General features: G+C 43.1%; 1 protein-coding gene across 1 annotated transcript; it reads right to left on the reverse strand.

Moving 5' to 3' along the window:
- Nucleotides 1-458: 458 nt before the first annotated feature.
- Nucleotides 459-1,478, reverse strand: LOC105304727 (melanoma-associated antigen B10-like). Its single transcript, XM_011378992.1, has one exon. It carries the CDS (start codon nt 1,476-1,478, stop codon nt 459-461), a length of 1,020 nt encoding a protein of 339 aa, XP_011377294.1.
- Between the last annotated feature and the right edge of the window lie 11,466 nt (nt 1,479-12,944).

Raw genomic sequence — 12,944 nt, forward strand, 5'->3', positions numbered from 1 at the left:
CTGAATAAGCTAAATCTATCCATATATATAATTATAAAACATACTAAAAGTCATAAATGAAACCAAGAATTCATTAGTTTTTATTGCTCAATTTCTTGACTTGAACTATTACACTGTTATTTCACATTTCCAAACAAATGTCTCACTACCGCCATGTTACCTTGTTCCAAAACACTAAATAAGATAGAACTTTTCCCCTTCATTTTACAAAATAATCAAACTTACTCTTAAATCTCAATCACAGAAACAAATGCTTGAGTCTATCATTCATAAATTTGGATTATGAAGGTCCTTAAATCTTCTATTAAAAGAAAAATATTTTTTAATTATCCAAGTTACCACATAGAACAGAAACATAATTATGTTATATATACTATATTGTCTCCAGCCCCACCCCAACCTCTGCTCCTTAGAACGTGAACTTCTTTCTTGAACAAGTGAAGAACTTGCCTCAGACTTCACTTAGTGTAGGAGGAGCTGCTGATCAAGGCCTTGGAGTGTGCACTGGCAATGGCAGCAATACGAGCCTTGGCTGCTGCTCTGGCCTGTGCTCTCTCTTCTTCATCTTGTAAAGCCTCTTCATACCAGGATGAGTAGGCACTTGGTACGGTATCATGGATCTTGGCTATAAATTCTAGGACTTTCATCTTGGTAGTTTCAACATAGGCTCTTGGACCCCACCGGAACTCGAAGCATGGAGGATCACTATCAGGCACCTGGCAATACTCTAGGTAATTTTCTTTCACCAAATCCTTGGTGATAAGCTTCTTGGGCTCTCCAAATATGAAGTGATTCCTCCCCTCATATAGCCCCATCACATTCAATATTTGCCAGATTTGCTCCTCGGTGGCACAATTGCCCATCATGAAGATCGCACCTAGAATAGTCATCAACAGGCCAGTCTTGGGAATCCCTCTGTTACCACTTGCCATTGCATCATAGCTTAGGTCCAGCTTGTTGACGAGGATATAGATGTGCCGATAGGGATCCATTTCCTTGACATCAAGGCCAAAGACCATCTCTAGGTGCGCAGAGGCTTTCTTGAGGATCTCCAGGAAGTGTTTCCTGTACACTTGGATTACATTTCTCAGCATTTCTCCCTTGGTAATGTGCTCTTTCATCTGATACTTGTACAGCAGATAATATACCAGCAGAATCACCTTCTCATCTAGAGGGCCTCTCTGGGAGGGCTCAGTAGTGGGCTGGGCCTGGGAGGATCTTGGCCATTCCTCTACTTGGTAGTTGGCGTCTTCGTTCGATGTTGCTGCAGTAGTGGCTGTGGATGGGGCTCTCTGAGGACCCTGGGGATTGCTGCATGACCCAGCAGCAGACAAACTTTTGAAACGAGAAGAGGAGGAAGAGCAAAGCTCTCCTCCCCCTGCTGCAGTGGCCCGAGCGCTTACTGGATTCTGGGGCTCTGCTCGTGCCTGGCCGTGTCTTTCATGGGCACAGAGCTTGCTCTTCTGACCCTGAGGCATGGTGACTTTCAACAAGGGCAACAGGCACCAGTGTGGGCAGGTGACTCAGTGATCTGAAGGAGAGAGGATGAGATTGTTGGGCCAGTTCAATAGGGAGATATAACCGTGGCATTATTGAAGGCCACCTCTGCAGGTTTCCTTGAGGGTACTGCTCTAGGAACCCACAAGCTGCTATTCTCTGATTTGCTTATGCCCTGAGGAATGTGGCAACAAGTAGGGTGTGCCTTAGCTCCTGCCTACCACATCTGCTTGGGACTTAGAGTAGAGTCTCTAAGTTAGGGAGTTTTTCAGTTCACATTAAAGGCCATCCCTCCACTTTTGGCAGGACCTGAAGTCCCTATGGTCTACTATTCTGATGCTGACCCCTCATTTCAAAGCTGTTATCACTCTTAGGCCTCAGAGGAGGAACTAAGGGGAACTTTCTTCCCAGGTAGGCACAGGGAATAAAGCACAGGCAGAGTTCTGTGGGATCCTCTCTATCCTGGGGAACTTAGGGATCTCGGTCCTCACTCAGTGCTCTCACTTTACTCCTGATAGGGCCTGGCCTCCTCTCTCTGCTGATTTAAAACTTACACCATCAGAGAAAGGCCGTCCAATACCTGAAAGTCCTGAGGAGGGCCTCAGTGTAATATATTCGCCCTGGTGGCATTTCTCACATGTGCAGAGGTACTCCTGGGGCTGATGACTTGCATAGGACTCCCTGTGACAACCCACCCCCTCCCCCGCCCCTGTTCTATGGTGGGTGGTCCCCTCAGCCCTCACTCAGGGTCCTCAAATTAAGTGTTGAAAAACTTGGACTCCCTCCCTTTAATGACAATGAGGCTGCCCTCTTTATTTCTTTTTTTCAATTCACAGACTATCTTTTATTGTCATTAATCAGAATTTCAATAATTTGATTTTTTAAAAATTATACTCTAAATCTAATGAGACTGCCCTCTTAGACCAGACTTCCCGAGACGGCCAAAGGACAATGCAAGGGGGTGCTCAGCCTCACACCCTTATCCAAGGCCTCCCAACAGTGGTAGGACTTTGTAAGGTCCCCTTTGGTGGGAGTGGGTGTTTCCCTGAGACCTCAGTGTCCTCGCTATAACACGCGGCAGGGCCTGGAAGCTCCTCCCCTCTCCTGACACCTTCCTCTTCCCACTAGAAAGTATTAATTTTTCCTTGCAACACCAGAAACAGAAGTCAGGGTGCTTTACATCAATCCGACCTAACTTGCAGCCTCTCGGAGCGAACGTTCTGGCACTCTGTGAGGCCCCGGAAGTTGGGGTGGGGCGTGGGTTCCACAGACCTCACTCAGGGTCCTGGCCTTTACTCCCATTAGGGCCTGGGATCCGGCCCTCTTCTGGTCTGAAGCTGACACCCTGGTTTGATATCCCACCCCACTCGGTACCCTAGGAGGAAATTTCAAAAGTACTCGAAGGTTGCTGTGTCGGTCGATTCTTTTCTGGGTTATTTTAGGGCTGATAGCAGGCATGGAACTCTGGAAATGTCTTTAATCTGGTGTGGCCAGGACCCTTACACTTAACTCAGGGTCTTTACCCTAATTCCAGTCGCGGCCTGGAACTCTTCTGTCCACCGACCTGATGCCGCCCTCCTTATACAGAGGTTGCAACTTCGGACACTGGAGTCGGAAGTCACGGTACTCAGGGCGCGTCACACCTTTAAAGCGCTGCCTGGGGCCTCTCGGTGTGGACGGCAGGGGCAGGGTTCTGTGAGGCCCGTATGTGCTAGGACAGGCAATTCCCTCAGACGTCGCCCAAGGTCTTTTACATTACTCCCGTTAGAGCCTGGAACGGGTCCCTCTGCTGGCTGAACCTGCCACTTTGGTGCGAGGCCCTAGCACCTTCAGTCCTCTGGACGGGGTGGGGAAATTTAGAAGGTTCTCGGAAGTCGCTACATCAGACAATTCCTGCTTGGGTTCTATTTGGGCTGACACGGTGGCGGCGTTCTATGGGTCGACTTCGGGGTGGGACATTTCCTTGGAACTCACGTAGGGGGCTATTTTTTTACAAAAAATTCTGGGCTGATGCTGAGTATTCTCTCTCTGGTTAACTAGCGTTAAACCAAGGCCCTCCCAATGTCACGCTCTAGTTTCCAGAGAACAAAACAAAAGGGCATCTGAGCCTCACAGCCATACTGGGGCTTCCCAGAACTTAGTGCAGGGGCAGGTCAGTGTGCTTCCCGTCTGCTCTGGGGTGGATGGTTTCCTCAGAAATCAGAGTCCTCATACCTTTATTTATGTTACTGCCTGGGACCCCGTTCTCTGTGGCCCAAGGTCAACATCCAGGTCCAAAGTCCTCAAAATCCTGACTCCCCAGAGAGGAAATTGAGGTCAATACTTCAGGTAGTTCTTACACAGAGCCTGCCAGGGTTGAAAGCAGGGGCGAGACAGTGGAGTCCACTCTCTTGTGGAGAGGTCCCCTCAAACTTACCTAAACCCCAAGTTCTCTCTGACGTTACTCTGATTCCTCCCCTTCTGTTAGGGCCTAGGATTCCTCCATCTGCTGGCTGAATCTAACAGGCTGGTCCACTGGCCTCATTGCAAAGTTTTAGATTTTACTATATTTACTACAGATTCTGTAATGACTGGTATAGCTAGCACGGAATCCACATATTTTTTTTATTTTTAAATTTTATTTTTAAGGGATATTTCATATTTCAAAATATTTAGGAATTCTTTAATTAGAAAAATAATGGCAAGCCCCGTACCCTCCGCTCCAGGGCCCTGGGTTCTGGACCCGGCCTGCCCAGAGCACCCCAGGCGGCGGGGTCCGCAGCCTCTGGGTCCTGCGGGAGCAGGGAAGGAGGCGGGGAGGCCCCGCCCAAGGCGGAATGGCGGCCGCACTGAGGCCCCGAGCCCGCCCCATGCTTGCCTTCCGCGGGCTGGCTGGCTGGCTGGCTGGCTGGCGGGGCCGTGGAGTTCTACATCCTGTCTTTTCGCTAGGAGGAGAGTGACCTGGAGCGGGGATACATGGCCATCATTTTAGAAAATGAACTTCCTAAACTGTTTCTTGATTTCCTGAACGTGCAACACTTGCCATTTCTACCAAAGGCAGAGTTGTGAATCTCTTGATGAAACAGAATCTTAAGAGTCAAGCAAACTGCCCCACCAGCCGGTGCTGATATGTTCTTCAGGGATCCATACGTCTTACCTGTAGCCAGTGGTCTTCCAATTGCGGTAACTGAAGGAGTTCTCCATGAGATAGTTTACTTTCACCTACAGCCCAGGTAGAAGTCCTACAGGTCCAGAAGAACCTGAAGCAAGTTTGAAAGTTGTAGTCAAGGAAATCGATATCTACCAAATTAACCTAAACTCTGTGACATAACAGCTCTAGCTAATGGTAAAATTCACAATCCCAGCTTAATTCAGGGCAGGGATGGTTCCATTAGAATGGTGTTTTTAAAAATAGAAACTGAACCAGGGTTGTGCTGAGGTCCCCAGGAGCACCAAGTGTGACAAAACAAAGTGACTCTTGGTTTCACTTACACCATTTGCTAATTGGAAACCTCATCCTGAATCATGCTGAGACTGATCAACTTTGGTAGCTTTTTTGTTCAGATTTTTTGACACACCAATCTTTTCATTATGAGATTTTCTCAGCCAGTGATACATTCTGAAGTGCTGGCACAAGGAGAGTATCATAGAAACACACACTGCTAAATGTGAAGAAGGAACTAAACTGGAAATTAAATTAATGCTGACAATATTGGGGCACTTTTTAAATCATGGCATTTTAATTTACAGTGGAGTTGCATCAAACCCAGGGGTTAGCTTCTACTGTCAGATTAAATGGAGTATTGTGGTTATCCTTTGAAGTCCTTTAGGCTCCATATCAGAAATTTGTCCATCTACCACAGCCAGTTTTTCCTCCAGTGTTGGAAGAAATGACTGTTTCTTCATTTGAAGACCAATTGAAGTTGTTGGTGTTCGTTTAGGGGCTATTTTGTATATAAACACACACACACACACACACACACACACACACACACACACACACTTAAACTCTAAAATCACACTTACCCCTGCTTGCCCTCTAAGAGCCAGGATGTGAACTGACAGTGACTGAGGTAACACTACAGTGACAACACTCAACTTGGTTTACTCAATGTCCATTCATTGAATAGGTGGTATTGCCACAGGATTTACTATTATTTCCTCATTGTTTCTTTTTCACTGACCTCATGTATTGAATTAATGTAAGCTAAATGTGTTGATGACATGATTCCACAGCATATCTTAAAGACATTCATATTTTGAGCAGTAAAGTATACAAGCATATATGCAACCTGTATGTATGTATTTGGGCATTTCATTGAAAACTAATTAATGGCTAGCCTGTTTATAAGTTTTAATAGGCTTCTGTGTAGGAGAAGACTATTTAGATTCAAAACTAATTATCAAATCATCTTATTTGAAAGATATCTTACTACATGTTAGAAACAAGTAAGAACTAAATAATCAAGTGTCATCAACCAAAAATAACTGAATAGTCAAGTGTTGGGGATACTTTTTTAATTGTCTTTGTTATTAGCTATTTTAAGTTAAAAAAAAAAAACAAAAACAAAGAATAAGGTATATTTGGGGGAAAAAAAGAAAAAGAAAGGCAATGGGATTATCTATCCCATTGGCAATGGATTCTAAAAGAACCCATGAATTATATCATTCACATCTCCCTCTTAAGAAACAAAAAATAAACAAAACCTCAAATCACATTGCTATTAAGCTTTCTTGGAGTAAGGAATAAGACCAAGCTACGCTAGTGTACAAAAACCTGAAATTCCAAGCGTGAAAATAATTTATTGATTAGACATCTGGTTTATTCAAGCATTTGGCCTACTGAAGGTAACATTTTGTTTTTAATTTTAAGTCAATTGAGTTGGAGTTAGTACAATAAAAAAGATATAGGTTTGGACTCCGCATACATCTGTCACCCTTAGGCAATTTAACAAGAAACTACACCCCTTGCAGTGTTTCTCCATTCACCCTGTAAATGTTTGCATTGTAGGCAAGCCTCCTACTCCAGTCAGTATCTAGTAGCAACATAGACCACCAAACATAACTAAAGTACAACTGCCCTCTGCTGGGCAAAGGAGTCAGGAACTATGGGAGACAATCTGAGGGAATAACACTTGAATTGTTTTTCAAGACACCTCCACACTCAGCCCCTTACTCCACATCACTGAGATAGTTAGCCTTAGGGAATTCCCCCTGCAATTCCACCCTCCTTGCAGCTGCGCACCCCCTTCCACTACTCATTGGTAATATTTGCCCTATTTAACTGCCCCCATCACCAATCAATCCCACCCACTTGCACAGCCTCAACCTCAGAGGCAGGAGGGCCACATACAAATAGGAAGAGATAGCCTTCTCCATCAGGCATCAAGATAACTCTCAGCCCTGGTACACTAGCAAGGATGCACGGAGTGCCCAGAGTAGTGAAGAGATGTAGCTCTCCTAGATTCCATCAATAATAGCATGGGTAATGGGAACCAGCTGTCCTCTGCCTGACAGTGGGCAGGGGGCGTTTTAAAGGAGGGTGGGGTATCAGGCATATCTCTGTTTCTTTCATCCAATAGCTCTGTCCACTCAAACCACTCTACAACTCAAGGATGGTAGTAATAATCCAGTGACTTTCTAGCCTATCCATGTAAGTTGTCTGGTACCCTCAATCAGATTCTCCACTTTCTCTTCTTCTGGTACCTTTTCTCTATCTTTTGCGAAAGTCTACATACAAGTTCCTGACTGCCAGCTGCCCCACGCTCTCTGGACTTGTTTTAGTATGTGATCTCTCTCAGAGATTCTGTAAATTGCTCTACTCCTACCCCCAGTCCTCCTGGTGTTCCTCGGTTATTGAGGTTTTCCTGCCCAGGCCCATTTCCTGGCACCTGGTCATTCTGACAAATCTTTGCTTCTCAAAATAAAGGGGAAAATTTAATTGACATATCAGAATTCTTAAAGCATGTGCCCAGAGGTATCCTTGTTATCAAGACATCACTGCAGAAATCCTGCTTCATATGAGTAAGGGATTGTGTTCATTTTCTGCTCAAATTAATTACAAAACAGGGAAATACAAATTAAAATAATATTGAGACAATATAATTGTACCAAAAATGTTGCCCCAAATTTAAAATTGATGAAATTAAATGCCTGTGGGAACGTAGGGTAGTCACATAAATTAATTTGTGAGAATATGAATTGGTGCAGCATCATTGGAAGTCAATTTCAGAAATATTCAAAATATTTACAATCATCAAACTATTTTCACTTTAATCTAATTTGCACATTTCTACTTCTTTCCTATAAAAATTCACATTTGCCCAGGAACCATGTTCAATGTTGTTATATTTCAGTTCTTTTAATCATAATAACCAATGAAAAACAACCTATGTGCCCATCATGAGGAGAATGGTTACATTAATTATGACACATACACATTTTAGAATTCTAGGGAATAGTTAAAAGAGTGAACTGGATCTATATGTGCTCTCATAGAAAGATCCTGTGTACATCTTATTCAGTGACAAGGGCAAGAGGCAGAACATGATGTACATGGTTACACATGTATAGTAAAAACTCACAGTGTCTCTTACCTTTTTTTTTTCCTTTTTAAATTCTCCCCTTCCAGTCTGGACAAGTTCTCTGTGTTTTAGTTTCCTCATCTGAAAAATGGGAATAATGATGGTCTTTACCTAGTAGGATACCAGAAATTATTAGAAAAGAGGTCGGAGAAAAGACTCTGGCATCTAGTAAGCACTCAATAAATTTTATGTGAATTTATTTCAATGATTATATTACACAAAGATGTACATGTTTATGCTATAAGTCTCATGCTTCTCGGGTCCCTCATTGAGAAGCCTATGGTTTATATTCTCCAAAGAGAAAAGCTTTGGTTTTGCCTCTCAACTAAACACTCCTTCTTAATATTCTGAGCCTCACACTTTACTCCCTCAAACACATCTCAGTTTGTGTCTATTGAAAACCTGTATATGTAACATGTAGGTAGTGGAGATGGTGAGGAGGAGAGAGATGCCAGGGTAACCCCACAAGAACTTCTTTTCTGGCAAGAGTCATAAAACCTATTATTCTCAAGTGAGGTATACTCTAGAAGCAATAGAGATAAAAATTTATGGTAAGCTGGAGTGAGAATGGGGTCTTCACTCTGCTGTGATCCCTCAGGAGTTTGTCTCAGTGCTCACTGGAGACATTTTAAAAGAGAGTTACGAACAGTGTGTTTTTCTAGCACATATATGTAAGAAAAAGTCTAGAATAAATTTTAAAAATATATGCACAAGGCTTTTCTTTGTGGTTACTTCTAGTAGGGACAGAATTTTACAGGACCATAGTAAGGAGGCAAAATTGGGATTATTCCATATTTTTAGAATTTTTTCGCATGAAGAATATGTACACTATTTCTTTTATAATTAATATATTTAAGTAAGACTAACAACAGAAATAGTAGCTGTGTGTTATTCAGATAAGTAACTGCTAGTGGACATAATAGAAGAAGGCTGAAATCTGAATGTCCTAATACTATAAGAATTTATTTCTCATGCACATTAAATCTGACATGGGTAGGCAGAGTGTCCGCTGTCAAGTGGCCCAGGCACCAGGCTACTCCCATCATGTGACTCCACATCTCAGCCCAGGATCTGCTGAATTGAACAGGAAGCATGGAAGTAGCATTCTGACTCTCAAATGCCTTGGTCTGGAAATGATAAACTTTGCTCCTGTTCACATTTCAGTGGCAATGGTTGTCACAAAACCCTTTCTAACACAAGTGGACTGGACGATAGGCCCCCTGTGCCCAGGGAGGAGAGCGAGACACACGTGGGTGAGCACTGGCAGCCTCTCCATCAACAGTTACAGAGTGGGTGATCAGTAAAGTGCAGCACTTACGCTCTGAATACAAAAGCTCTCTTCATTCTTAGAGAAGATTCTGGGAAGGCCAAAATTACCTTGCTGCACTCCAAATTGTTCTAGTACCTACTATGTGACCAGTGTTTTCAAACACAGGATCATACCAGTTTTCTAAAGGACACTGTAAGTCTCAGCATGGAGGGGGTCACTTTCTTCACTCTATAGCAGGGATCTACAACCTCCAGGCCGCGGACCAGTACTAGTCCGTGGCCTGTTAGGAACTGGGCCACACAGCAGGAGGTGAGTGGCGGGCAGGTGAGCGAAGCTTCATCTGTACTTGCAGCCGCTCCCCAGTGCTAGCATCACCGCCTCGGTGCCACCTCAGATCATCAGGCATTAGATTCTCATAGGCATACCGGTCCCTGACGCCAAAAAAGGTTGGGGACTGCTGCTCTATAGCACCTTTCCGCATGACCTTTTCAATAACCTCTATAATCTCAATACACTGAGAATTTTCTTCTTCCTTTTGCTGCCAAAGTTGCTTTGCAGGTGTACTAAGGTTGTGAAACCAAATTTAAAATAAAGATATCTGAATTATCTAGGTGGGTCCAATATAATGACATGAGCCCTTACAACAGAGAACTTCTCTGGCTGGAGGCAGAAGAGAGATGCTATGTGTGCTGCAGCTGACAGTCAGCTAACAGTCAGCAAGGAAACAGGGCCTCAGTCTTATTACCGCAAAGGACAGGAGATTCTTCCCAGAGCTCATGGTCAGAGGGAGGCCTGCCTGCCAAAAGCTTGAGTTTGTCCTGTGAAAATCCAAGCTCAGAGTCTCACAGAGCCAGTCCAGCCTTTACCCCTACGGAAACGTAGACAGTACTTACCGAGATAATAAATATGTGCTCTTGTAAACCACTAAATTTGTGGTAATTTCTTTCGGCAGCCACAGACAACTACTATAACTTCCTGAGAAGTTATACAGGGTCTGCTAGAATCCAGCATCTGCTCGTAGTTGCTACACAGTAGTTTCTCGGGCCTTCCTCATCTCACTTAGGAGGGAGGCTTGGGTTGTTGGCCGCTTAGTTAAGCTCATTCATTAGTGTATGGATTCAGTGGCCAGTCTCCAGTTAAGTCACCAGTTTAAATTCTCCTTTCTTACTAATCTCGTCTAGTTCAGAAACCTCCTAACTTCAAGGTTATCTATCTTTCAAGAACTAGTAGACCCTGTGCCAAATCAGACTCTACTCATAAGCTGATTTGGAAAAAAACATTTTTTGAGAGTGTGGTGGAAGCACCCAGAGCAGATGAGCAGACATCTAAAGTTCACTGCCGGAGTAAACAACCACGTGGACAAGGCTGTTGTTATCAGAGGGGTTCCGTGGTCAGCGACAGAACAGGCAGAGGACATCTGCAGGGAGCTAGAGTGCTCTAAGTCAGGGGGAGGCGGGTGATTCTGGGCTGTTTGTTCCACTGGGAGCAGAGTGCAGACTTAGAAATTAAGCTGGGCAGCAGGTCAGGATCTGGATTTGGACACGAGGGCACACTAGAGAAGACTCAGGGCAAGAGTGACGTAATTCAAAAAGTACTAGAACTTGTCTCAAGTGCTTGGACTAAGGCAGTCAGCTCTCAGGAAACTTTGGTCCTAGGAGCAAGAGGAGCCCCGGTAAATTAAACCCACAGACCATCCTGAAATTGTTTTTTATTATCATTTCCATCTTTACTTATTATACCTGTGGTTAGTACATCGATGACAGCTTCCTTCATTTCATTGCCCCAGAGACATTGTGGAATAGTGAGAATAGAAATGAGTTAAGAGACAGTACATCTGCTTTATTCAAGGAGTGGAACAGTGAGTGGCCCTAATCAAATTCAGACCAGAGGTCTGGTCCCAGTTCTGACATTTGTGAGCCATGTGAAGTCAGGAAAATTGCAAAGCTCTATGAGACTTTTCTATTAAATGAGCTTGATAAGCCCTGCTGTGTAGGACTCCTGGGATGTATGTGATTATGAAAGCATCTGGCATAGTGTCTGACATGTATTGAGTCTTTAATAATTTGCCATTATTACTATTATTATTTTGACCCCAGACCCTACCAAAACCTGCTCTATTTTTTTTAAATCCAAGAGATATCAAAGCACATGCAGCACTCTATTATACAGCACAATAAATCAGCCAATATGATGCTTAGCGAGTAAAACTAAATTACTACATAATTTTTTGAGGATATGTTATTTATTGTAGATGTGGGGGAATCTTCTCCAGTTGGATGAGACTTAAATATCCTAGAATTTGTGTCAAGAACCAATTTCTTCCATCCCTTCCAACTGTCTTTCCATTCAAACCACCTCTATTTTCATTTATTTCAACCCCATAAAAAATCTAACCTTCATTTGGAGTTTGATAAATTACACACAAAATAACCTTTAATAAAATGAACTTTTATGTAGTGGGCTCTTGTCTCTACCATGCCAGAGCAAAGATTACTTGCACAGTGGCTTCTAAGCATACTCATGTCTTGTGAATATCACCCTTATTTCTCAGAAGCCCCTGGGGATGATGTGCTTAAAACACATATTTCATGTGCTATGCTCAACTGCACTGGGAAAAGGACACTGGGAAAGGATGCAGTATCCCATCCATTATTGTCCCAGGTGGAAAATTCTGGCTTACCCATGACTCAAAAGTAACTGCTAGAAGCAGTTTTCTATTCCAGGCTTTAGTCTCTCAACTCTGGACACATCTTCTGAGGGTCTGGCCCCTGCCCACCATTCCCACAGCCTCATCTGATGCACCTCCCAGCTTAATATAAAATTGACTCACACCAAAGGACTTCCAGTTTCTCAAGGCCCCAAACTGGCTTGCCTCAGGGCATTTACATTTGACCACTCACATCTGGATTCTGTTGTGTCCTCTTCTTTTTCTGACTTGTCCTAAGGTCTTAGGGTGTATCTCACCATCTTCTTGACTTGACAGCTGCTCTCAGACTCTAACATTCTATGGGCACAGTGGATCTTGTTGACCTTGACATAGCAAAGAGCCTCCCAAAGAGCAGGTGCTCAAGGAATGTTTGAGAAATAAATGAGACAGTGTGTAAAGATATAATTTATTATGTTATTAATTCTACATTCCTGAATCTCTCTATATATATATCCAGGCATATATCATTTAATTGTAAACAGCAGATTAAAAGTGAATAGAGAATGCAGTTCTTGGTCATCTTTTACTTTTTTCTCTATTTTTTTGTCACAAGTATTTTACTGCTGAATTCTTTTACATTTCCAAGGAAATGCCTAATCTACTGACATGTTGTCATGTTCAAAATCACTAAATAAGATGGAGAGTTTCCCAATTTGATTTACAAAATAATAATCTCTTACTCTTAAATCTCATACACAGCACAAATTTGAGTACTCTCATTCACAAACTTGGATTTTGAAGCTAATAAACCTTTTATCAACAGGAAAAACAATTTAAAAATCATCTAAGTTAACACATAGCATAGGAACACAAACATTCTGTTGTCTCCAGCCCTACACTGACCTTCCATTAATGAGAACATGGACTTTTTTTTTTTAACAACAAAGTGAAGAAGTTGCCTCAGACT

Source organism: Pteropus vampyrus, unplaced genomic scaffold (genome assembly GCF_000151845.1).
Source record: "Pteropus vampyrus isolate Shadow unplaced genomic scaffold, Pvam_2.0 Scaffold351, whole genome shotgun sequence".
Taxonomy (NCBI): Eukaryota; Metazoa; Chordata; class Mammalia; order Chiroptera; family Pteropodidae; genus Pteropus; species Pteropus vampyrus.

Coding starts and splice junctions, on each gene's coding strand:
- LOC105304727 (XM_011378992.1), bottom strand. CDS start 1,478: ATGCCTCAGGGTCAGAAGAGCAAGCTCTGTGCCCATGAAAGACACGGC.